General features: G+C 36.4%; 3 protein-coding genes across 3 annotated transcripts; 1 reads left to right on the forward strand and 2 right to left on the reverse strand.

Moving 5' to 3' along the window:
* Positions 1-7,036: 7,036 nt before the first annotated feature.
* On the reverse strand, positions 7,037-8,611 carry LOC123562060 (uncharacterized). The gene has a single exon (XM_045354714.2). It carries the CDS (start codon positions 8,609-8,611, stop codon positions 7,037-7,039), a length of 1,575 nt encoding a protein of 524 aa, XP_045210649.2.
* A 502-nt stretch (positions 8,612-9,113) lies between these two features.
* LOC128558227 (uncharacterized) lies at positions 9,114-10,007 on the reverse strand. Its single transcript, XM_053547103.1, has one exon. The coding sequence runs from the start codon at positions 10,005-10,007 to the stop codon at positions 9,114-9,116; it is 894 nt and encodes a 297-aa protein (XP_053403078.1).
* A 333-nt stretch (positions 10,008-10,340) lies between these two features.
* On the forward strand, positions 10,341-18,778 carry LOC123555942 (histidine N-acetyltransferase-like). The gene is made up of 3 exons (XM_045346530.2): positions 10,341-10,529; positions 16,664-16,891; positions 17,978-18,778. The coding sequence occupies exons 1-3, from the start codon at positions 10,374-10,376 to the stop codon at positions 18,158-18,160; spliced, it is 567 nt and encodes a 188-aa protein (XP_045202465.2). The 5' UTR covers positions 10,341-10,373; the 3' UTR covers positions 18,161-18,778.
* Positions 18,779-27,899: the final 9,121 nt, after the last annotated feature.

Below are 27,899 nucleotides of genomic sequence, written 5' to 3' on the forward strand. Positions count from 1 at the left end.
TTCAACACATGTTTATAAGGCTAATAAGTTGAAAAGAATAAAAACGAAACTGTGAATATCAATTTCTGATTTCTTGTAATAAGACACTTATTGAATGGCTTGCCGGTCATTAGTCAATACTATAAGCCATCGGTCAGAGAATTTTTTTAAATTTAATTTAGTCTTAAGTCAACAATTAGCAGCAAAACAATAATGAAAATGTCAAAGAACAGTTTAGAAGCAACACATTTGTTTTTCTAAAGCCGTCATTCGAATTTGCTAAGAACAATTGACTCATTACAGTATTTTTGCATGTTCTTAGAAATCATTGTTTAATTACTTTACAGCAAATCGATTTGTGTATTTTTTGCTTTGGAGTTCTGACTTAGCCTGGGAATTAATTTTTTATATCTTTCCCAACAAGTATCCTTGTGTTAACCTAAAATGTGAGAAAATTACGCATGTTCTCAACGATATTCATTGTGGCAATCAGCATACCATATGCTGTCAAATTAGACAATCACTTATTTTTCAAGCAAGTGCTGAAATTTTGCCGACCCTTTAACGAAAAAGGTAAGTGATGTCGGTGTGATTATGTTAACAATTATATTCCATCAGTGTATCGATATTTTATAGAATATGTGTAAGCGAGTTATTATGTGTCTTGCACTTGTAATATATACGTTATGTTTTATGCATGTTGTAATTTACACTCTGGTCTAATTTGCTAACGTTCAATATGCAGGATGATTATTGTGTATAATATATTCATGGTTAGATGCTTGCATGTGGTAATTCAGGTGCGGACATTTTCAATTACAAAAGGAAAGAATGATTACAACGAATTATTTGCCAAAAACTCGATCGAAATAGTAACCTCTACAACGGAAATTATTCCTTATTTGAGAATAACAACGTGGTGAACAGATGACATACTGGAGCAACAAGATGCCTGGAAAGATCATCATGCAGTAATTAATTCACATATTTATAAACTGTTTTACAAGCATTAGGTAAGAATGTGACTTGGCGTTGCCTTGAAACAAGCCATACTGTGAACATGGCTTTCAAAACATGTCTGTTCTTTGTCTTATATAATGGTTAGCTTGTAGAGAATAAATAAAATTGTTTGAAGTTGTTGGAGCAGCAGAAATAGCCGTATGCAAAGAACTACGAACTAAATAACAATACAGCTGTAACATACACAAAATGTTTTCCATTCCGACCTCAGCAGGAAGTTGTGGTACAAACATTTAACACACATTTTTCTCCTGCTGATACGTTGTCTTGATTGGAGAAATTGTTAACTATGCTAGTGATCATGTATATTCAATTGAACTGAATTTAATGTTTTTTTCATATGCTTTTAATATATGAGTATAAAGCGCCTTAGGATTTCTGGCAAATCAATGAATCACCCTTGCAATTCTTGCATGATATGCATAAAGTTCAAATGTGGCTTATACCGGTATAAATGCACGCGAAATATCACCAAGTCCTTACATTTATATTAAAATAGCTAATTGAAAAAAATATGAGTGTTCCTTTCAATAAATATAAAATATTCACAGCGTAAATCTTTTTCTGTCGGTCTTTACAGTTTTAGCTATCAGAAATACTCTTACATTTTGATCTCCAATTTTTAAAGATTGCTTTTTTGAATGACACCATTTTGTGAACGATGTCAGATTGCACGTCCAATTTGCGGAAGGGCTGCTTTTGTTTGTTTTCAGAAAAAAAGTTATTTTCTTTATAGTGAATGTAAATATATCAGATTTAAACCCTAGTATGAACAATTGGTAACATCAAATTATCCACACGGAACATGTTATTCATAACTGGTGGCAGCCCGGATCTTCCACAACCATGAAAACCTGGAAAGTTTCCATATAACCTAAACTTGTGTTTCATAAAGGGTTTATTTTTGTTATGATTTCAAAATTGCAAACCAAATGCTTCCTTTAGTTTAGGTTATGTGTGTTATGTGTGTATAATATGGTCCATATCTGCTTACTAAAGAGCAACTTGAATGTGTGGTTCTGTTCATCACATTAAGCTCGTGTTATAATATTTTAGCGGTACAATAACAATAACGCAAAGGAAAATCTTCCTTTTTTTGCTATTTGCCGTGTCTCTAAATGCTTATCTAAAGGAAACATGATGACATTTTATCCCTTACACTGCTAAATTTCTTGAATGAACTTGTCCGTCTTTCAATTTGGACAATACCATTAACTGTTCAAAGTGGTGCATTCCAAAAAGATATTGACTGAATTGCGAACAGTGCAAAAAATATTCTCCAAGGCCATAAAAACATTTAGGGTCGGGCCAAAAATTTAGGGTAGGTCGGGATACCGGAAACAAACACATTTTTTACACCTTATATAATATTGCAACATATATGTCTTACTTATCATGTTATCGTATAAGTTAAAGTTATCGTAACAATTAATACCTAAGCTTTTGTTACTGATTGTTATAGTTCTGCAACCAGTAAAACTTCATTCTTGGTGATGATTGAACACCACTAAATCCGGCTGATTTATATTTCATGTAAAATCCATTTAAGGTATTGGACCCCTAATAGTAATGTTTAAAAAATGGCATTTGCTTGGTATATTCTTAAAGTTGACCATGTTTCGCACTGTGTTGCAAATTTTAAACAACTTTTACCGTGCCGCTTTTTGTAAATTTTGTATAATTTATGGCATTTCCTCAAGCTCAAGTAGAGACAAATTTCAATGTGATGGCCACTATCTAAAATGTTTGCAGAGAATTCATTACAGTATTAATTGTGATAAAAGAAACATCAAACTATTGTTAAACAATTATAAAACACAAAATAAAACTGTAAATATCATTTTATTCAAGGGTGCCTCAAGTAAACAGATTTAATGAGACAGAATTCTAACTCTAACATTGAAAAATTAAGGTCGAATCCTGTGGGTCTGTTATGAATTTTTCTCACTTGATTCAAAAATAACCTTGGGGCAGAAGTAAAACCTACCTGCATTTCTTCCACAATATGTAATCTAAAGCATGAAGGCAAAATAGAGAACTTTTACCGCATGTAACTTAGTATTTTAAAGATGTCTAACTCTACCCCTCCTGATTCAGAGGTAAATTCACTTTGAACAGCTAGGAAACGCTTATAAAATGAAAATTTTCCACTTTTGTACAATACGTCCATAATAAGTCATGAAATAAGTAAAAACTTACTAGTAAAAAAGGATAATATGGAAAAAAAATGTTTGGTCCCAGTGGGCCTTGAACCTACGCCCCCATGAAAATTGCAGTCAAAGTAGGTTTATGGTAGGAATTGAATACTCTTCAAAAAGGAGGTACTCTATTACGGGTCCAATACCTTAATTAACGTTATTTCGACATTTTTTAGAATACCAGAATTTCAGAGACAAAGAACTATTTCGCGTCGAGGGACATGTCGATTTCGACAGAATGCTACACATACATACTGATACGCAGTAGAGTAAAAGAAAATCCGATGGTATTAAGAAAGGGCACGAGGACAAGAAGAAAGATTATGACTATTTATATTTGGACTACATGACCTGCGTAGGCTTTCATTTGATATGGTAGTGAATAGCCTGATATCCATCTCAACGAGATAAAGAGATAAGAGAAGCAATTTCTCCTGCAAAGCAAGGGGGCTACTGGTCTTTCGTATGTCACAGACAGAGGACTGAGAGCGAACCAGCGACCCCCAGTGCCCTGTCATGAAGCTACCGAACCAACTGTAATATATATCGTCATTGTAGTATATATGTCTTGATCTACTGAGATGGCTTATTGACACACAAACAGAATAAGACCCGAAGGATGATTTAGATATTTAATATGTGTGTTGCATCCAAAGTATAAACTCACTCTCTCTGTAGAAATATGTATATCTTACATACTGCAACAATAATGAAATATGATATTATAGGCGGAGCTTAATCTATCTTGTAGACTTGCTTACTCAACGGCTTCCAGCGCTCTGTCACGAGGCTACCGAACCAACAACCTCACAATATTCGGAGTGGGTGCTTTACTACTAGGTTACTGATGCGTAAAACATTAAAGATTTCATTTTTTCGTTACTAAATTTGGACTAACATGTTCATAACCCTGTGCCGTAAACAACCCTGTGCATACGATAATGGAATTTCTGTAAGATAGAGTACTACGCGTCTTAACAGTTCGATCCTTTATTCAATTCTGCATAAACAACTCAACAACATGACGTCAATATCTGACGTCCGACGTATACATAAATTGGCGGCAACGTTAACGTTATCACGACATCCTGGGGGCCGCTAAATGATATATTTTGCAAAACACCATGACATAATGATATCTCTAGTGTCTTTTCATAAAATGAATGCTCAGATAAAGGAAATATCTAAAAATTTACAAAAAAAAGTCACATTTAATATCCTGCAGAATGCACCAGTCACGGTTTCGTATTAAGGAATAGTACAACTCTAAACATGCTTGAATTAAAATAAACTTCAAATTAGCGTGTCTTTTTAACTGTCACAGTATATTCGCGAATTTATGAAAATGAACCACTTCGCAATAATAACTAACTATGATTAATGAATCTGACATCTCTTCACATTACACTCGTAATGTTTAAGTGTTTCTATAGTTCACACATTCTAGTGGGTATATTTCACTATTGGTCTGGTTGTAGTTCCGTTCGCAGTTCTAATTGTAGCAGCTCGGGTACGATCGTCTCTTCCGGTAATTAACTGCTCAACAACGCCTAGTTTCCATTGGTTCCGTGGACATTCATCGTGGATTTGTACTACGTCACCCACGGCTATCATCTGTTCATTCGTTCCTGATTTACGGTGAGATTCACGTAATGCTGTTAAGTACTCCATTCTCCACCGTTTCCAGAAATGGTCAAGGAGCTTTGATTGTAATTTGCCTGTTTTGTAACCGCAGAATGTTCGTCAAATTTGGATGAATTTTCAAAGTCTAAGGTAGTTGTGTTATACGGAAGTGACGTCAGTCTCCGGCCGTAGAGAAGGTGTGACGGTGTTAGTGGGTCCATGTCATCGACACTTGATGACATCTGAGTTAACGGTCTGTCGTTCAGCATGGCTTCGATCTCCGTAACTACCGTTTGAAGTGTTTCCATGGTAACAAGGGAGCATCCTACAACTTTCTTCAGCGCTATTTTTGTGAGACCTATTAGTCGCTCCCACCATCCTCCATACCATGGTGCTCGTTTGGGAATGAATTTCCATTCTGTGCCTTTTCTGCTTAATGTTTCTCTGACTTGAGTTGACTGGAAAATATGTTTCAAGCTTTCTGAAGCACTTGTAAACGTTGTAGCATTGTCTGACATCATGACCCTCGGAACTGATCTCCGGCTTACGAAACGCCTAAAAGCTAGTAGGAATGACTCTTTGGACAGGTCTGGTACAACCTCTAAATGTAAGGCTCGAGAATTGGCACATGTGAATAAACATATATATACTTTTATTACGCTTCCGGAATGGTCTCTTACGTATAACGCACCTGTGTAATCAACTCCAGTCACAGTGAAAGGTGGAGACTCTTCTACTCTTACTTTTGGTAATGGTGGTGGATCTGGCGCTCTATACGGCTTTCCTTGTACTCGTCTGCATATTGTACATTTCCTGAGGATAGATTTTACGCACTGCCTGGTAGCTGGGATCCAGTACTTCTGCCTTAACTGGGTAGCAGTAGCGTTCGTTCCTGCATGTAACTGGTTCTCATGTGTGTCTAGTACAATCAGGCGTGTAAGTGGATGTCTCTTCGTAACAAATAGGGGAATTTGGTGACGTCGGATAATGGCGCGTTATGTATACGTCCTTCACAACGAATAATACCGCTTTTATCTACGAATAAACGCAATTGTTTGACAAGTGGTAATCTTTTGGTGGTATTGGACTTCAAACTGGACATCTCATCTGGGTAAGTACTTTCTTGGCAACATTTTAGCCACCTTATCTCTGCTCTTTCGATTTCTGCTGTCGTTAATTCATCGGTAAGTTTTGTCTGTGTATTTCGGCAATTGCTTATGAATCGTAATAAGTAGGCAGTTACACGTAACAGTTTGAAGTATTTTGCTGTATTTCTCTATGTTGATTACTTGATGGATGCCTTCATTTGTGCTACACTTTATACTGCATACTACGCTCATCTTTGTGGCATCGGAGGGCAACGAGATATCCGAAACTGTCGTCTGCGTTTTTGTTGTCGTCTGCATTTCATTCTCTGTTGGTTTCCAAACAGGCCAGTTGGACTGGTTTTGTATCCATGACGGCCCCACTGTTCCATAGGTCGTTCTGTAAGAGCTGGTCAGCAGAATACCACGAGTTAGAAGGTCTGAAGGATTATCATATGTTGGACAATAGTGCCATGGGTAATTTTTAGTAAGTGTTTGTATTTCTATCACTCTGTTCTGCACGAACCGTTTTCAGTGGTTTAGATGTTGATAACCAATGAAGCACAATCTGGCTATCGGACCAGCAGATGACGTCGGAAATGTTCAAGGATTCTTGTACGTGTTGAACTAATCTGGCGCCGACTACTGCGGCCATAAGTTCGAGCTGTGGTAATGTCATGGGTTTCACGGGAGCTACCCGATTTTTCGCGATCACCAATCTAGATCCATCTGCGTTCACTATGTATACTGCTGCTCCATATGATTTGAGACTGGAATCGACAAATACATGGAGAGTACTTTTTGTTCTTGAATTATTTATGGTCTGTTTATGCTTTGACTGCCGTATGTACTGTCTGGAAAACTCTGTATCTGTAACTGTGTTCAGATCTTCAGCCAGCTTGTTCCATTTATCTTGCACCTCTAGTGGTAACGGTACATCCCAATCAAACTTATCTTTCCATAATTGCTGAAGAAGTAATTTTGCCCTTACTGTTACCGGGCTTAACAGACCTAGTGGATCATAAATTCGTGATGAATATCTTAGAATGTCCCTCTTGGTTACAGAGTCTAACTTTGGTATCTTGTGATGTCTGTATGCCATGGAATCTGTTTCCGGTTTCCAGCACATACCTAGTACCTTGTTACTTCATCTCTATCTATGACTCCTTCTCGTGTGGCGATAGCTTTTAGTTCGGAGTTGTTAGAAGACCACGATCTTAAGTTCATACTGGCACATTTCATCAGATCACGTGCATCACGGAAATAGGTGAGTAGATCTCTTTTTTCTTCAAAACTAGAGAGTATATTGTCAACATATAAATCTCTCTTTATAATCTCGGCTGCTTTGTTTGTTTTGTTCAATTCCAGGTGTTTGAGAATAGTGGCGTTAAGAATGAACGGTGAGCACGTCGCGCCGAACAACACTGCTTTGAATCGGTATGTGCAAAGTTGAGATTTAGGATCACTAGGATCAGTGAGCCACAAAAACCGGGTAACATCCCTGTCTTTTTCTTGTAGTCCCACATGTAGGAAAGCTTTTTCTATGTCAGTGGTTACAGCGTACTTTTTCAATCGAAATCGCATCAATATAGACGTTAATTCATTCAGCACAGGTGCTGTAGACTCCAGGCAGTCGTTCAGGCTAGGTTGACTAGATGACTGTTTACAACTACAGTCATACACGATACGAATAGGAGTGGTAGATGATTCCTTTCGCACAGGGTGGTGGGGAATATAGTGGACTGCATTTGAAGTTTGTGCAACATCGTTAATCTTTTCTATAAATCCCCGTCTCTCTTGCTCTGATATAATTTCACCATATTTCTTTAGCATATCAGGTTCCTGGCTAAGTCTGCGAATCGTGCTCTCAGTTCTTTTCTTTGTGATGTTGTAATTTGTTGGAAGTGGGTCGTGGTCTAATTTCCATGGAAGGGCTGCAGTGTACTTATCGTCTGTAAATTCAATTGACGTCTGCTGATACTGCACCAAGTAATCCGTCTTCTCATGCTCGTCTTTGCACGGAGTGATACCTATGCTCTCGAGCGACCAGAAACGTTCTATAGCGTTTTCATCTCGTGCACGTGTGGTCATAACGTTAAATATGTGGTTCATCTTACTAGTAGTATTGTTGCAGTATGCATTCACAGGTCCCGACAAAAGATATCCGATCTTGGACTTCACTGCAGTTGGTCCACATCCGCGTATAATATGATCTTCAATGACGTCCCAGTAATGGTCAGCTCCTATCAGCAGAGAAATTGTAAATACCTCATCGCCGCTAACCGGATGTGCCAGGTTCAGTCCTCTCAGGTAAGGTAAATGGGACGCTGTGTTGTGTAGACTGGTACTAATAGGTACTGATATAGTAGGCACTATTAATACATTGATCGGTATTCTCTTTTTCTGGTTTGTAATGAGGTACACCGTTGCGGAATCAACATGTTTTAGTTGTTGTTCTTGGTTACCAAACGTTGCTAAGTGTAAGGTTTCTGTACCGGATGTGGATAGTTGCAATTCTTGTGCTAGCGTCTCGGTGATAAATGACTTCTGTGCTCCTTCGTCAAACAGGATATGAGTATCCCTTGTTATGTTACCGGAAGTCACCTTGCTAATGGCTGTTTTCAGTAAAACACCATGGGAAGTTTCTTGGGTAGATGAATGTAGAACTGCCGTTTCCGGTTTTTGATGGCTGTACATCCGGAACATTCCCGCCACTGTTGTGTTCTTTACTCTTGTTGTTACATATGCTAGTATGATGTTTCTTTTTACAGACCAGACATCTTCTTTGTGACGTGCAGTTTATGACCCGGTGTTTTCTTAAACAATTAAAGCACAATTGTTTTTCTTTCACTTTCTGCATTCTTAACAGCGTATCAGGAAACCTTGTACAGTCAATAGATTTATGTGATTCTTCACAGAATGCACAAATGATATCATTTGATTTATTTTTTTCTGTTTGTATTGAAATCTATCTCTGTTTTGTCTTTATTTTGCTTTCTTCTTTGCTTTGATAACGCTCCAGTGTAAAAAGACGATGTCGGTATGAAATCGTTTATTTCCGGTGTATAGCTTTGAATTCCGACTTCAAGTATCCGGACTTCTTTCCTCAGGGCACTCCTAAGTTCTTCTAACTTCCAGTCATTGTCGCCGTGTTCTCGTGCAAGATTTTTTCTGACCTCTTGTGGCATTTTGTCTAAAATTATTGGCACTAACAGGCTTCCGTACTTTCTTGATTCTGCCCCATTGATTCTAACCCTCGAATGTACGTTTCCATTTTGTCATGGAACGCTTGTAAACTGCTAAGCGTGTTCAATGGCGCCGGTAGTTGTATCAAGGCCTGCATGGTGGTATGTACAATCTTATGCTGTTGTCCGAACCTCTCTCTAAGTAAACTAATGGCTCTCAAATAATTGGAATTTGTTAAGGCAAAACCGTCTATAGTACGTGCTGCAACGCCCTCTAGCTGAGACTGTAAATATGTAAACTTCTGTACGTCTGTGAGATTGGTATTCAGGTGAATGGTTGATTCAAAGGAATCCCAGAAACCTTGCCATTTAAGAATATCACCGTTAAATTTTGGTAGAGACAACTTTGGCAGTCTATGAAATTGAAATGAATTGTTACTTACATTCTGACTGACGAAAGGATGTGCATTTACATTCAACTGTGCTTGTTGAAAACCGGAAGTGCTCTGTGACGATCTGTCAGTTGTGGACTGCGAAAATTCAGAGGAAAATGTCTGCTGCGACTCCACATGAAGAGTTGACTGACCATCAGTGGGGAAAAACTGCGGTTGTTGTACATCTGTACGAATCTGTTTATCTCTAAAGTCACTAAGGTGTCTCATTTTAAGGTCTAAGTCCAACATATACTTTTCGGTTTGTATAATTTCTTCGTTAATTTCTTCGCTGTCCGTAAGATTTGCAATCTTCTCGTTCATTTCTTCCATTTGTTTCACTTTTAACGCGAGTTTTTCAAATATTCCGTTGAAATCGATCAGTGAAATGTTCTCGGCGCTTTTGGCGTCTTCTATTCTCGCTAAATAATAGTCTATAACATTCTTCTGAGCATTTCTCTGTGCTATATGTTTCTGTAAATTCATCTTTGTTGTTTGGTCACGGCACCAGAAAAATGTGCATACGATAATGGAATTTCTGTAAGATAGAGTACTACGCGTCTTAACAGTTCGATCCTTTATTCAATTCTGCATAAACAACTCAACAACATGACGTCAATATCTGACGTCCGACGTATACATAAATTGGCGGCAACGTTAACGTTATCACGACAAACCCCTTATCATTATGCACTGTGATACGCACACGTAATGTACATGTATGTAAATACCTTGAATACATTTCAGCTGATAACTGCTGCGGAGTACATTTTGAACATATATCTATTTGAACACATGTCAACTGAATAATGTAGAGAAAGCATCACGAGAAACATAAATTTACATAAAATAATGGAGTACTGCAACAATGTTCGTACGGCAACGCCGGACGACAAGCAAGCTGTGTTACAAATGCTTGACGGGTTGGATTATCTATTTGAATATTATGATTATTTTCAAAACAGCGAGAATGTGACGCCATATGTCTATACGGAAAATGGAAAAATTGTAAGTACTGTTTTGTTAGAGAAATTTATGTAACATGTATAAAATAACAAATATATTTTAATTTGTGACACCGGCTTCAGCTTTGAACATTCATTAAAAAGCACACTTTCCATCAGAAACAATACATTTTATAGGCATTACGGTACAAATGTGGTATCTAGTCTTAATTGAGGAATCACATTCAAGCGCATCTTAAGCATAGCAAATGTATTTCATACAGAGAAAGACATAGTCTTAGCAGCAAATAACGTCTTACGAGGTGAGATTGATTTGAGAAGACAGCTATTAATAAATAATGTTATATTATCACCTGAAATAAAATACATTGTGTCCTCCACCTCTGATTCATGTGGGGAAGTTGGCAGTTACTTGCGGAGCACAGGTCTGTACTGGTACAGAATCCAGGAACACTGGTTAGGTTATCTGCCCGCCGTTACATAATTGAAATACTGTTGGAAAACGGCGTTAAGCTTAAAACAAACAAACATATACTTTCATCATGACAGGATAGGGTAAATAAAAATGATCTCCACAGTATGACTGTTGAAATAGAGGGTTTAAATGCTACCAGTTGACAAATGTTCACTACTGAAATACATGTTAATATACATAGGTATATTGGATCCAAATTTCAGATTTGAAAATATGAACAAGTACTTCATATTTTATGTGTAAAAACGAGTTTATGTATATTGACAGTTCTATGCATTAAATACTGTATACATGTATAGATATACATGTGTTGTATCTATATTGGCTGTTTTTCAACAATCAACCATTACTGCATGACATTTTATAATGACTGTAATTCCATATGTAAATTTAATTTATATATTCAGTAAAATAGAAAACATTTAATGAAGATTTTATGTATTTGAAGTAAATATGAAAAGATAAATATTTTCGTCGGAAAGCTGGTCATTGTGTATCTTTTAAATATCATATTTATTAGTCTGTTTTATGTCTTTGAACTATCAAAATAATTTATCATGGTTTACTACATTAGTTTTTATATTAAGATAAAGGCTAAACAAAAAAGTCTTGTAAAAACAGAAAAAAAAATGAAATTCATTTACTGTCTAAATTAGGATAGTGCAACATATTATAATTCTTTTAATCAAGTTCCACTATCTGATAGAACACATTATTAGCTGTACTTTCAACTAAAGTTTATTTACTACTTCTTTTGTTAATTTATATATTTTCAGGGGTTAATAAAACTAGGTATTTTCAATACTAAAAATACGTCAAAATTTAAAGAAAAATGACAGCATCTTTCATTTGTTCAATGTTCTAATATATTAACCCTGATCAAGCTGAACACGACTGATTCTGCCTTAGCGACAAGTCAAATCATGATGTGCACTGTTCGCCATTCAGTCAGTATCCTTTTGGTAAACACCTCTATTAAGAATTAATGGTACTGTCCAAATTTAAAGATGGACAAGTTTATTTAGAAATTTAGCAGAGTAAGGGCTAAGAAAGCATGATGCTTTCGACATCTATCATAAAATAGTGTTTGCCTCATGTATTGACTTTTGGACGGTTGTCGAAGACAAATCGGCCAGTGCAACCACACTCCCCCCTCTCTCACCCCCCACACCTTTCCACCCCTGCACAAAAATTTACATAGACGATATTTTCCCTTAATCCATTTTTTAATCACTTCAAGATCTAGTAAAACTCCGTTGAAATAAAATAGTTCCCTTCATGAGTCGCCTTGAAAAAATGCGAGTCTGCAAAATTAGATCTATTATCAAGAGTGATAGAGAGCTACCAAAATATTGTAACAAAAACAGTCGTATTAAAAGTTGTCCCTTTATTTATTGAACCCGTTGAAATAAACAAGTTCTATACTTTAACAGTATTATGTTTGTTTGAATCGGAGTCAATAGACGCTTGCAGTTTACGCCAATTACGGATGATTATAGCGACCCGCTTATTCTTTTGAACTGAGAATAACAATGTAAATGAGTGTCTGATAATTCAAAAAACAGTGCCCGATATACTTACACAAAGAGCTATAAAATAATTTATTTTATATTTCTTTGATTTATCTTTATTTTCAACGTATGCTGTCGGAACTGAAATCAGTTATGTATAGATATATACATATTTATTCACTGTCATAATCCTGCAGGGCTGTAGCTTGGTGGTAGCGCGCTCGCTTTACACACCAAAGGGTTGAAGATCGAACCCGATTGAAAACATATTATTATTTTTTTTAATTTCACCAGTTTTTTTTTCCTAATGAATTTAACATGAATTTTGCAAATATTGTCACAATAATTTTGTTTCGAAAACGGTTTTGTTTTGGTGTTTGATTTCAATGTGGATCAACTTCATACATACAGTAGTCTGAATAGAATCTTCATTAAACTATAAAAAGAGGGGTTCCAAATTATCAGGCGTGAACTGTTTGAAAAGCATTTGTTGCTACGCTGTCCATTCACATATATTGTATCCGCAATTTATTTGAAATCACTGACCAGTGTTTTAGATCTACATTTAGGAAAAAAAATGTTGCTGTACAAACGAGAACTTATATTCCACTCCTACTCTAAAGAATTGATAAGTATAAACCTTTAAAAAACCATAGATCTAGACTGTTAGCAGTTTGGAACACTAAACATAGGGTTTCGAGAATTTCTATGTGTAGTGTTTTTTTTCTGTGTAAATCTCTGCATGATTAATAACTTTTTAAAAAGTTCTTGTTTTGAATTTCTTTTCAGACAGAATTTTGATTTTCTTCACAGGAGTATCTAGCTCTAGTTAGCAAAGTTGGTCAGGCGTTATTTCTATTGTTTGATGGTCGCATTTGATAACTTTAGCGAGATCCGTATCCGAACATAAACTCTCTAAAGCTGAAATTGTATTGTTCTTGCACTGTATGTCTAAAAGGTGTTTGTTTGTCTTGGTTTTAACGCCGTTTTTCAGCCGTATTTCAGTTATGTGTCGACAGACAGTTAACCTAACCTAAGAATAAACCAGTTTTCATGGAATCTGTATTAGTACAAATTGTTCTCTGAATGTAACTGTCCACTTTCCCACATGAATAAGAGGCGGAGGACGAATGATTTCAGATGCAATGTCTTTCATCAAATCGTCACGGAGAACATACGTCCCGCCCGAGGATCGAACACTCCGTAGATCTCCGCTATCCCAGTGCAAGTACTAAACAAAAATGTGCGCATTATACAGGTTATATAACAGCAAACTTACACAAAAATACGTCATCTTGAATATTGTGCAAGTTTTTGGTCCAAGTTTCAGCTACAATTTATCTGTATTAAACTTAAAAGGCACTAAATACTATTACATTTGGAATTTTCACGTCTTTACACGAGATCGATGATGGATCTATCATGTTCACCAGATTAGTCAACGATAGCTTGCAACATATTTTCTAGTTTTATTATGTTCTTTTGGATTACTTTTAGATTTCAACAATATTTCGGCTATTTTCACAGAAAGACGGTTTACCGAAACATCATACATGGGAAAGACCAGTGCTCATCTCCAATCCTCCGTCTGTCAAAGATGTTATTGTATAGTTAAAAATCAGTGACCTTAAAAATGCAAAATGTAGGTTTTACTCGTTGTCCGGCCCTTTTACGAAAAAATATATGTTACGCTTTAGACATGCGCGGTTCCAATCTATTTTGTCAGAGGGGTCCTACTGCCACCTTACTATGAGCAGGAAGGTCTAATACGTATCTGTCGTTACAGCTAGTAAACTAAGAATAACGACCGAATTTCATAGTTCAATAGAATTAAGTTCATCGAACGTTAACCTGGGTTCAGGGGCATGAACTATAATGGTTTACGCCCTTTATCTTATCTTTTCGTTCGAAAATATAGGTTAGTATTCGAAAAACCTGGTTTTATGTTCGAAAAACCTAGTTTACCGATTGTTAATCCTAGTTGTTCGACCGTGAACCTGGTTCACGTTATTATTGGACAATTGGCGTGCCATATACGTATTTCTTGCACACCGGACTGGCGTTTCCGGTGATTTTACCGGCAAAACCCATCTGGCACCCCCATGCCAGATGACTCTCGTGCTGTTAATGACACCTAGTGGATCATGCACTGATAATATATTGTTTATGTAAAAATACGAAAAAAGCAGGTACCTTGATAGTTTCTCTCCATTCCTTATAATATATTTCTCGATTCAAAATACGTTAGTTTACCATAAGAACATAACGTTACGCTACAAACGATAAAACTTAAGTGAAACTTTGTTATTGTGCGTAACGCAAAACATCATGACGTCACTTCTGCTTACGGACGTTAATTTCCCGCGCTCTACTATAAGAAAGAGTGCTACAAAGAAAATATTTCTACCTGTTATTTGTAAAATACGGTATGCAAGAAAAATAATCTGCCAAAATAAAATGCTAACATGTAGACGATATGCAAGAAATAATATCAGTTATGTGTTTACGAATCGGATGGAAATATCCGTCCCTCGGCCACCTGCGCATGGGCGGTAATTCGGCAAGCCTCATTACCGCCCAATGCGCAGGTGCCCTCGGGACGAATATTTCTATCCGATTCGTAAACACATGACAGATATCATTAGCCTTGCGAGATTGCAAAAAAATGTGTTTGGTGTCCTAACGATATACAATTATTAGCTTTCCGTTTTGAGAAAAAAAAATCAAACAACACCCCCCCCCCCCCCCCCCCCAAAAAAAAATCATAGGAAGAAAGAGTTGTTTCAACTAAAAATTGAACAGCTTGTAAAACATGTATATTACTCTACTAAACAGGTGTCATGTGATTAAAGTTTCTCTCAATTGAAAGGAAACAAAGTTAGGAAAACAATTAATTAAAACACAAAGATGCTTTAAGAATGTTAGCCCAGATGTGTAGTGCATAAAACTATTTTTTGTAAATGATTTCATACTGAAAATCCTATTTTATTTTAGAGCACTTTAAACTAGTCTAACATTGTTTTATTACTAAATTAAAGTTTATAGAATGTACAATGTCCTTTCTTTTCTCTTATAACCACGTTTGAAACGAGTCTTTACCTTAACCTTCTTTGTGGCAATGGTGTCTAGTGATGAAGCCTGTATCTGTCACTTTTGCCCCACTAGGAACAATAGAAACCTAGGCCTCCTACTGTTATATATCTAATTGTTAAAGTGAACTCTAGTGTGACTTTTGAGCATTATCATGTATAACGACAATGTTCATTTTGGTTTGCCACTTTCCAGGACAACCGTCCTTCAGTGCTTTCAGCGCTTTGATTTCTAATTGTTGCAGCTGTAGTGTAAGCGTTAATAAACTGCTTTTGTGTTCAAGTTCATCTTCATCAAATTTAAGTTATTGTACTGAACAGGTATTCTAAACTAGGACTATAACTGACACCTTTACCCTGCTACATTTCTAAAATTTCTAAAATGGATGGTCCATCATACACTTTGGGCAGTACCTTATGTACATTAAAGGGGTGTTCACTGAAAATTTACTGACAGAATAGCGAACAGTGCAGACCGTGATCAGCTTGCTCGGATGTTTTCTAATACTTATAAATGTACAGTTTTATCATAATATGTGTATCTTTTGTTTTGTACCTTAAGCCATCGTGATGACCTGTTTTAGTAGTTGTTTTACACATCTTTGTACTCAAGTGAATTGTTTGTTTGTTTGTTTTTGGGTTTAACGCCGTTTTTTCAACAGTATTTCAGTTATGTAACGGCGAGCGGTTAACCTAACCAGTGTTCCTGGATTATGTACCAGAACAAACCTGTTCAAGTTACTGCCAACTTCCCCACATGAATCTGACGTCAAGTCTGTCCTCCGCAAGTAACTGTCAACTTCCCCACATGAATCTGATGTCAAGTCTGTTCTCCACAAGTAACTGCCAACTTCCCCACATGAATCTGACGTCAAGTCTGTTCTCCGCAAGTAACTGTCAACTTCCTCACATGAATCAGAGGTGGAAGACAAATGACTTCAGACACCATGTCTTCTATCAAATCGTCATGTAGAACATACGCTCTGCCCGGAGATAGAACTCACGACCCTGCGATCCGTAGATCTGCGCTCTCCCTATGGAGCTAAGAAGGGTGAGCGGTTTTTATAAAATATATGTATATGTTCTGTAAAACGTTTTTCAGTTTGCATATGTAGCTTGTTATCGTGTGGATAATGGAGAGACCGCTGTAATAATGGGAGGTCGAGTTTGTCCAGGTCATCAAGGCAAACATGTATTTAAACGTTTACTGAATGCGGTAGATGAAATTCAAAAAAGTGACAGTGTTACTCAACGTTATGCACAGTTTAGAGATCATGTGCAGGTGCCATCAGAGAATTTCTTGAGGACCTATAAGCAGATTACATCGAAGGTATGTATATGAGCCGTGCCATGGGAAAACCAACATAGTGGGTATGCGACCAGCAAGGATCCAGACCAGCCTGCGCATCTGCGCAGTCTGGTCAGGATCCATGCTGTTCGTTAACGGTTTCTCTAATTGTAATAGGCTTTGAAAGCGAACAGCATGGATCCTGACCAGACTGCGCGGATGCGCAGGCTGGTCTGGATCCTTGCTGGTCGCAAACCCACTATGTTGGTTTTCCCATGGCATGGCTCATATATTTTTCTTGTTTTTCTGTTTAAAGGTCCATTACTAAGGGAAAGTGAGTTGGCAATTTTTTTCATAGCCAGTGCATAGACTTCTGCAAGACACTAAATAATGAAGATTGGCAGGTCAAAATTTACAGAAGGTCTTTGGATCTCAAAGAAATGTATGTGTATTATGTTGAAATTTCAATGAATCGACAGAATGACCCCCCAGGTCTTTTTAACTTTATTCATACTTCATAGAAAAATAATTGTACATATACTGCTATATATTTTAAATTTCTACATACCAACTTTCATTTTCCAATAAAATGAAATAGTTTCTGTGCTTTTTAAAAGAAATTAAAATGTTCACTTTCCTTAGTATTGGACCTTTAATTACAATTGGATAACATTTTATTTACAACTATAGCACAGTCTATTTACGGAATATATGATTATCAAAGTATTGTTCATTTATGTGCAATAATCTGTATGTTTATCGTGCATGAAAAAAAACATGATAACATTTGATATAAGCTAGAAATAATTAGGTACTGTTTAATAATAGACTAGGTTCCGATGCGCCAAAACAGACTCAAACACCAGAGCTTAGATACTAAATATGACGTGATAATTTAATGATATGTAATGTGCAACTGCATTTTGACCTTGAATAAACGTAGTAATCCATTGCAAGATATATATAAGTTGAAATTTAATGTATATTCCTTCTTTCACGTTTTTGAATAAGAGTTGTCAAATACTGATAATGTGTCTTCATTATTACTGGAATGTAATCACATGGCTACGTAATATGCACACGGAGAAGTTAGCAATAAAACTTGAAAAATTGTTTTCACTATTTCAGCCATTACAGAAGTTCAGGTATAAGAGAAGCAACATTTCAAGTGAATTAACGTTGAAAACATCTGATTGTAAAGTAAAAGTAATAGACACTATTCCATCCGAATTCCTGTATTCTCCATACAGTAATTATTTATTTCCGGAAGGACGTGTTATTATGGACTGGGTACCATTTCGTTTTCAATAAACAAATATCCCATTATTCAATGGAAGGAACACAGTCTTCGTTTCAGATGTCATGCTTAATAAAACGGATACAAGACAGGAAACTGATAAAAAGGCAAAACATCAAGAAAATGATTCAAATCTTCCACAAAATGCATCTGAAGTACAAGGTCTTTTGTCTGGAAGTATCATTTATAAAGAACGAAATGAAATAGACCTGTCATGTGTGTTAGACATTTTCGGAAACGACATTCACTCTTTAAGAAATCATATCATCTGGCATTTGCAAAGGATTGAAACTACAGGCCTAGAAGATATCATTGTAACAGTAGTTACAACAAAGGGTGTGTTTGAACAGCCTTTACTAGAGAAAGCTCTGGACACGCTTGGAATAGATGTGAAGAATGGACCAATAAGAGGACAGTTTAAAGAGCCAACTGTTTATGAAACTGAGAGCATCCAACAATAAAGTGGTATTTACATATATGCAACAAAGCGATCTCTATCTGACATTAACTATCATGCAACAAAGTAAGAAAGATATTGCTTATCTAATTAGCGTACATGTTGGTATGGAGACAGTTTTACATATTAAGGTTTTTCAACGGGACTCTTACCTGTCCTTTTTGTATTTGTCAAGTATAATTTTGTCAAGTATGACAATTACAAAAAATATTTCTACGGATTTCTGCATAATATCTATTCTTTGTCGCTAATTAATGTCGTATATGATGTCATTTACCGTGTCATTATCGAATGTAAAGATATGAACAGTTCCAAGTAGTTCTCAAATCTCACAGTGATTGAGTTGTTAAGATATTTGGCTGCGTCATGGCTTTAATGGTATTTTTCTTGATATCCCGTCTTAGCAAAGGCATTGAGTACAAGCGTTTATAGTTTTTCTTTCAATTTGCAGGACCATTTTACATTTGATGCCGTCTGCTGCCAAGGAATTCACTTACTGACCTTCCAGTGACTTTGGTACATTTGTGGGATTACCTTACCATAACAGGTGGTGATCTTGCTACTGACCGTTGCAAGACTGCGCATCACCGTGTTCCATTTCATAGTTGTGTGTATGTTTTGCTCTGACTGCGTTTTTGTGTGTGCGTGTTTTGGTTGTGTTGCGTTTCTATGCGTGCATTGCTGTGGGTTGCAGTTGGAGAGGCTTGATTTTGGACCATAGCATTTCTAGTTGGATATTTATTTTTGTTTTAGATAAATTGTAATGTGACGTATGATAATTACTTGTTAGCTTTCTGCATTGGTCTTTCTTTCTTCTCTACTTTTATTTTCAAACTAGGCCTTTGTATTATTCATTGATATCTCAAATGAATGTAACCAACCCAATGGGAACTTTGTCGTATGTTTTGTTTAAGCTTATTGTTATTGTCCAACATAATTATCCCATTAAAACATTATTTTTAATATTTGTGTATTTTATTTAATGTTTTGCAGATTGCATATTTGTCTATTGTAGTGGGACTGTTTTAAAAAGGACAAGTAGTGTTTTCTACGGAAGCGCTGGCGGGACATTATGAATTAACATTTAGTAGTTACTATTTAGTACTTATTACTTAACACTTAAAACTTATCACTTAGAACTACAGTACTTATTTCGCAGTATTGCACCAGAAGAAAATATCAACCAAGATGGATGGCAACAGAAAATGAAAGACAGAATTTATCATTTTATTTGTATCAGACATAGAGTACATGTATATTTATTCATTTTGCTAGTCCTTCCCTCCCTCATCCTTCCTTCTTCTTGTGACTTTGCAGTTCCATTTCAAACACTCTAAACATGCCCGTCTAGAAATAGGCCTAAGTATTATATGTTTCAAGTCCCGCTGTGGTTGCGAGCAACGCCATTATCGTTAGGACACCAGTTACATTTTTGTACCATGAAGTGGTCTGGAAAGTGAATCAATAAGCATCATATCTTGTCGGAATTAAACTAACTGAACTCTATTTTGTAATGTTCAGACACAAGGAGAAAACGACAAAAGTAATACATCAGTTGTCTATGGAAGCCCTGGAGGGACAATTGATTTCTGTACTTCCCACTTCTGACTTCTAACTTTTGCACTTCTCACTTCCAACTTCTTGACTTCCTACTTCCTACTTCTAACTTCTGCACTTCTGGCTTCTAACTTCCACACTTCTGACTTCCAACTTCCTGATTTTCGACTTCTGATTTCCAACTTCCACACTTCTTACTTCCGACTTCTTGACTTCTTACTTCCTTCTTCTTACTTCTGCACTTCTGACTTCTAACTTCCGCACTTCTGACTTCCAACTTCCTGACTTCTTACTTCCGACTTCCAACTTCCACACTTCTTACTTCCGACTTCCAAAGAGGGAAAGTTGGTAAAGTCGGAAGTGCGAAGTTCGGAAGTCGGAAGTCAGGAAGTTAGAAGTCAGAAGTGTGGAAGTTAGAAGTCAGAAGTGCGGAAGTTAGAAGAGGGAAGTAAGAAGTCAAGAAGTCGGAAGTAAGAAGTGTGGAAGTTGGAAATCAGAAGTCGAAAGTCAGGAAGTTAGAAGTCAGAAGTGCGGAAGTTATAAGAGGGAAGTAAGAAGTCAGGAAGTCGGAAGTAAGAAGTGTGGAAGTTGGAAATCAGAAGTCGGAAGTCAGAAAGTTGGAAGTTAGAAGTGCGGAAGTTAGAAGTCAGAAGTGCGGAAGTTAGAAGTAAGAAGTCAAGAAGTCGGAAGTAAGAAGTGTGGAAGTTGGAAATCAGAAGTCGAAAGTCAGGAAGTTGGAAGTCAGAAGTGTGGAAGTTAGAAGTCAGAAGTGCGGAAGTTAGAAGTAGGAAGTAGGAAGTCAAGAAGTTGGAAGTGAGAAGTGTGGAAGTTAGAAGACAGAAGTGCGGAAGTTAGAAGAGGGAAGTAAGAAGTCAAGAAGTCGGAAGTATGAAGTGTGGAAGTTGGAAATCAGAAGTCGAAAGTCAGGATGTTAGAAGTCAGAAGTGCGGAAGTTAGAAGAGGGAAGTAAGAAGTCAAGAAGTCGGAGGTAAGAAGTGTGGAAGTTGGAAATCAGAGGTCGAAAGTCAGAAAGTTGGAAGTTAGAAGTGCGGAAGTTAGAAGTCAAAAGTGCGGAAGTTAGAAGAAGGAAGTAAGAAGTCAAGAAGTCGGAAGTAAGAAGTGTGGAAGTCGGAAATCAGAAGTCGAAAGTCAGGAAGTTGGAAGTCATATGTGTGGAAGTTAGAAGTCAGAAGTGCAGAAGTTAGAAGTAGGAAGTAGGAAGTCAAGAAGTTGGAAGTGAGAAGTGCAAAAGTTAGAAGTCAGAAGTGGGAAGTACGGAAATCAATTGTCCCTCCAGGGCTTCCATAGTTGTCTATTATGCGGACCTTTTTTGACTATAGGGAATGTGCATTTCTCTGTTACAAATGGGGTGGTTCCTACAGATATGCCTGTATCTGAAACAAGACTTGAGAGACTAAAACTAGACTGGCTCCCGTCCCTATGTTTGTTCTTATTTACACATGTATAAGTTTATTCATTAAGAGGGAAGTAACTCCAGCAGGTTGTTTCTACATTGACATGTTTTATTGCCCCTGACTCCGAACATATGGTTCAGCCATCAGATAAAATGTGCTATTTAAGAGGCTTAAGATTTTCTTATTTTGCTTGCAGTATTTATATAAAAAATAACCATGCAGCCAGGGAGCCAGGCTAGACTAAACAAATGCTGGTGTATTTCGAGCACGGGAAGAATTTTTTTTGCATGCTGCTTGTGCGACATAAAATTCTTCAATGTGTAAGACAACTGAAAAGAATACTGAAGAATAACGGTTTACATCGACGACATGTTGACGAGGTTATTGCCTTTGTGAACAGTTAATTTGTAGACAGTGAAGTGCAAACAAGTGGCCGGTTATTTGGATACAGAGCAGTTTGGCGTTGCCTGGTCAAAGACTATGAATTGCATGTGAAGCAAATGCAAATACTATGCAGTCTTGCCCATATGCTATGTTAAATAAAGCTTTTCTCTTTACTTTATTATACTAAAGTTTGATTAGAACCCTTTAATATGACCACTCATTGCTCAGTGAGAAAGAAATGGTGGATGTTTATTGGGCAATATAACAACGAAACATGTATACATCTTTTATTCAGAACATTTTGACATGCGTTGACAAAATCATGAAAATAATTATATAGAACATAGAATACACTGTACTTAAGTCTTTTATATACTACTTGTATACATCAAAAATTAGGTTATTAAAAATGCATAAAAAAAAGCTAACTGTGTAAAACCTGAAACAAAAAACTAAAACTGAAAAATCTAACTTACTCATTTTAGAAGATTTATCAGTTAATTGAAAGGACTTTTCAGTTTATTTTAACTGCAAGGTGCAAACAAATTCTTTGTCTTTATCTTCACCCGTTAATTCCTTCAGAAGGTTTACACGTCTTGATCGCGTTAGTTTAATTATGAAAAGAAACTGGGAAAAATGTGATCCTTCTTACTATTAAATATTCGATTTTTTATAACGCGTAGAAGACAGAGGTACAAGTCAATCTAAATCCTCCTGTAGGATGTATAACTGTTTTTTTTTCTTGTCATGAGGTAAAATGCTTTCTTTTTTGGCATGTGGATTTTACTTTGATCAGAAGATGACACTTCGCATGCCCGTCATTCATTCGTGTAAACAATAACATAATAGACCTATGTCATATGAATCATAATTCATATATCTGGTTGCGTTCTAAGTATAAAGTTTCATCTAGGGACTCAGTTATATATAGAGGATGAATTCGAAAAAAGTCTAAGTGCTACTATATTTATTCATATGCACTTAGACCTCTTTCGCATTCACTCCTCTATACCTGGTCTAAAAGTCCGTCTTACTATAAAGGCATCTTATTTGCTCACCTTTGTAATTATGTGGATGGATTTTACTAATGCCTTTGATGAAAATTAGATATAAGACTGTTACAGTAAATTTACAATAGTGCAACATAGCTTTTGTTAATTATTTACAGTCGACTGAACTATTTTTCAAGAAATAAAGTAAATTTTGAAAACAGAATTTAGATTTAATTCATTTTATCACACGTTTGTCGTCGTACGAGTGTAATAGCCATTACCTAAATTTGAAAAAAAAACTCTAGTGCAATAAAGCTTTGACGTTGACGTCGTTTATTTAAGAAATAATTTATAGTAAAAGAGCGCTTTAACACTATTTATGCACGATGGGTGGTAATACGTCGGGCGTAATAATTTCACGAGGGCGCATTACCGCCCGAGTGTATAAATAGTGATAAAACACGGTTTTGCAATAAATTATTTCAGTTCTAATATGCCTTTAATCCAAAACAGTAGCGCTCTTTCTTGGTCGCGACAAAAACTTCGACGTCACCGCACGTTAACGTGACGTCATTCTAGCGTAAGCGTGTTTTTACAGAGACAAGCATATTAGAATTATATTTATGCTCTATGAAACAATTGATTAAATTCTCGGCAACTCATTTAATGAACTCAGTATGAAAGGACACTCGTGTAATATCCTCTATAACAATGAACATATGTGCAGATAAACGTATTTGTTAATGATTTTAGAAAACAATTTACTTGTGTAACGCTAAGATGCAATGTAAAATAACAATGTTATTTCCAGAAAAATCATTTAATATTCATGACACAATACATCTTATAATGGCAATATTTTTGACTTAGAGCGCTCAGTATATTTTCCCCTTTGTTACCTTTTCTAGTAAAAGTGATAAAAACGAAACTTTGGCTGTACGATTATTTGCGTTTATGTGTAATATGTCTATGAACGAATAAAAGAAGTTTGTTGACATTTGGCAACAATATTGTCTCAGACGAACTGTCCTCTAGACATGTTGTCTGTTGATGATTCTGCAAGTTGTTGTCAATAGAAATGCAACGTTAGGGTCATGTTCGAGAAATTTACGAAGTGTTAACCTTCGCTAAATTGTGTAATAAAACTCTTGGCCGACACATAGTTCAACAGTACATGTTACATAACATGTAGTTGATAGACGTCTGCATATACATCATCACATATATACAGCAAAAGCAGCTGTACGAACTGCGTTATCTCAACGGACAACTGATTACTTTACCTCTTTAAAAGTTAATCCTTATAATGCTGGACATGACTTATTCTGCCTTTGCGACAAGTGCCAGATCATGATCAGCCTGCACAGAAGTGCAGTCTGATCATGATATGCACTGTTCGCCATTCAGTCAATATCTTTTTGGTATATGCACCCCTTTTAACAAGATCATAATAGAAAGCTATTAGCAAGATAATGACAGATGATATATTTCCAAGAAGTGTTCGTTTCACACTGTGGGTGTGGGACTGATTCTCGACAGAGGCGCTATTTTTTTAAGTACTTTATTCTATAGCGTTGCGTAAATCTATATATTCTCATGGGAGATTTAGATAAAATGAAAAACTATGGATGTATGTTGTGTATTGAAATAACGCTTTCTTTAAATAAGTATGCAATATTATGTAGAATACACAATCAATATCTCCTATACGTGTTTAAATGAAATAAGCTATATAACTGCATTAAATCTTGGATAAAAAATATTAATATGGACTCTGGCTCTAGAAATCCACTGACACACCGGACATAACTTACCTCTGATGAAGCATTATGAATGATATTTAGCATTTAAATGAAATTTACATGTACATTAAAATAATAATGAAACAAGAGGCCAAAATAGGCCTATGTCGCTCAACTGAAAAGGACCTTGACCATCTGACCTTGCTTCTAACCAGGTTTCGCAAAAAGCAGTTCATTCAAAATTATTTAAACTTTTTTTTCTATATTTTACTATAATGCCCAAAAAGTTCTTGCGTCCTGTAAAAGGGACCAGGGCAGAACAACGACATTGATACTACAGACCAAGTTTGATGAAGATCCATCAAGCGCTTCATGAAAGGGTCATTTAAAGTTTCTTTTTTTTTTTTTTTAGCTACAGCCGTCTATCATAGAGGCCAAGTGCCCCCATTTTAACAAACTTGGGAAAAGACCTTAGAATGATGCTACAGGCCAAGTCTGATTAAGATCAAGCCAGCAGTTCATCAGAAGAAGTAATTTAAAGGCTATTTTCTATTTTAACTCTAGCGACCTCTAAAGTGCCAAACAGCAATTGAATTTGGAGAGTACAATACAAGAATGCTACAAACCAAGTTTGATGAAGATCCAATGAAAATTACCTCTAGCGGCCCATAAAAGGAGCCAAGAGCCCCCTTTTGAACAAAATTGAGAGAAAACCTAATAACTATGCTACACACTAAGTTGATGCAGATCCATCAAGCGATTCATGAGCAGTTGTTGCTTAACGTTTTGTTTTTAAAAAAACTCGGCCCATAAAAGGGGTGAAACTATTTGAATCGATAGAGGTCCATGCCAGGATGCGACTGGCATCTGACCAGCAGATTCAGAGGAGAAGATGTTTAAGTAAAAATATTGACGCAGGACGACGGACGATGGAAACTAGACCATCCACTTATACTTATAGCTCATCCCGAACAAAGTTCGGGTGAGCTAAAATACAAAATTAAAAAATAATAACATTAAAATTACGATATTATACGATTATAACTAGACTTTAAAATTCATACTGGAAAGATTTTCACGTCAGGGTATTGAACCCTAGTCGCCTATGTGGCAATTCGCATTTGTTGCTGTTTTGGTGTATGTCTGCTTTCAGATCTCAACTACACTTCCCAAAGTTGCAATCTGGTTTGCAAACAGTTCTACCTTAATCTAACAAATAACAATTGTCCCTCTTGCATAGATAAAGTTGACATAAAAATATAACATGACATATAAATCGCCGGTCCGCAGTTTGTGCTATATGAGCGATCGATATTCAATAAAATCTGGAAAGTAGATCCCTGGGAAGCACCGAGAACAAGGCAAACAGTGAAAATTGCAGACTCGGTTTGATTGAGTCTGTTCATGAGCAGTAATGGAAAATGCAACGCTGCCCACGCCACCTAGCACCGGCTTAAGCAGTATTCAATCTTCAAATCTATCAGGCTAATAAGTAAAACAGAATGAAAATAAAACTGTGAAGATCAATTTCTGATTTCCTGTCATAAGACACTTATTGAATGGCTTGCCGGTCATTAGTCAATACTATAAGCCATCGGTCAGAGATAAAATTTAAATTTAACTTTGTCTAAGACAAAAATAAGCAAAACAATATTTAATCAAAATGTCAAAGGGCAGCTTAGATACAACATTTTTTTTTCTAAAGCCGTCATTCGAATTTGCTAAGAACAATTGACTCATTACAGTGTTTTTGTATGTTCTTAAAATAATTGTTTAATTACTTTACAGCAAATCTATTTGGATATTTTTTGCAAACTGACTAAGCCTAGGAATTTACTTTTTATATCTTTCCCAACAAATGTCCTTGCGTTAAAATGTGAGAAAATTGCGCATGTTCTCGACGATATTCATTGTGGCAATCAAAATACCATATGCAATCACTTATTTTTCAAGCAAGAGCTTTTATTTTTCCGTACCTCTAACAAACAAGAGGGTCATATGACCCTGGATCGCTCACCAGAGTAATATGAGCTACATGTTTCAAATGTCAAACTGATGATTTTTAAAATTTTTTTGGAAGATTTTCCGATGTACAATCAAGTAACCCCTGGGGCGGGGCCAAATTTACCCCGGGGGTCATGATTTGAACAAATTTTGTAGAAGTCTACTAGGCAATGCTACATGTCAAATATCTAAGATCTAGGCCTTCTGGTTTAGTTTTAGAAACATTTTGAAGATTTTCCTATGTAAAATCAAGTGACCCCTGGGGCTGGGTCAATTTTGACCCCGGGGGTCATGATTTGAACAAAGTTCCACTAGGTAATGCAATATGTGAAATATCTAAGCTCTAGGCCTTCTGGTTTATTTTTAGATTTTTTTGAAGATTTTCCTATGTAAAATCAAGTGACCCCTGGGGCGGGGTCAATTTTGACCCCGGGGGTCATGATTTGAACAAAGGTCCACTAGGCAATGCTATAGGTCAAATATCTAAGCTCTAGGCCTTCTGGTTTATTTTTAGAAATTTTTTGAAGATTTTCCTATGTAAAATCAAGTGACCCCTGGGGCGGGGTCAATTTTGACCCCGGGGGTCATGATTCGAACAAATTTTGTAGAGGTTCATTAGGCAATGCTACATGTGAAATATCTAAGCTCTAGGCCTTCTGGTTTATTTTTAGAAAATTTTTGAAGATTTTCCGATGTACAATCAAGTAACCCCATGGGGCGGGGTCAATTTGACCCCAGGGGTCATGATTTGAACAAATTTTGTAGAAGTCTACTAGGCAATGCTACATGTGAAATATCTAAGATATAGGCCTTCTGGTTTATTTTCAGAAAATTTTTGAAGATTTTCCTATGTAAAATCAAGTGACCCCTGGGGCGGGGTCAATTTTGACCCCGGGGGTCATGATTTGAATAAATTTTGTAGAGGTCCATTAGGCAATGCTACATGTGAAATATCTAAGCTGTAGGCCTTCTGGTTTATTTTTTAGAAAATTTTTGAAGATTTTCCTATGTAAAATCAAGTGACCCCTGGGGCAGAGTCAATTTTGACCCAGGGGTCATGATTTGAACAACTTTAGTAGAGGTCCATTAGGCAATGCTACATGTGAAATATCTAAGTTTTAGGGCTTCTGGTTTTTGAGAAGAAGATTTTTTAAGATTTTCATATGTAAAATCAAGTGACCCCTGGGGCGGGGTCAATTTTG

The sequence above is a fragment of the Mercenaria mercenaria genome, chromosome 7 (genome assembly GCF_021730395.1).
Source record: "Mercenaria mercenaria strain notata chromosome 7, MADL_Memer_1, whole genome shotgun sequence".
NCBI classification, from domain to species: Eukaryota; Metazoa; Mollusca; class Bivalvia; order Venerida; family Veneridae; genus Mercenaria; species Mercenaria mercenaria.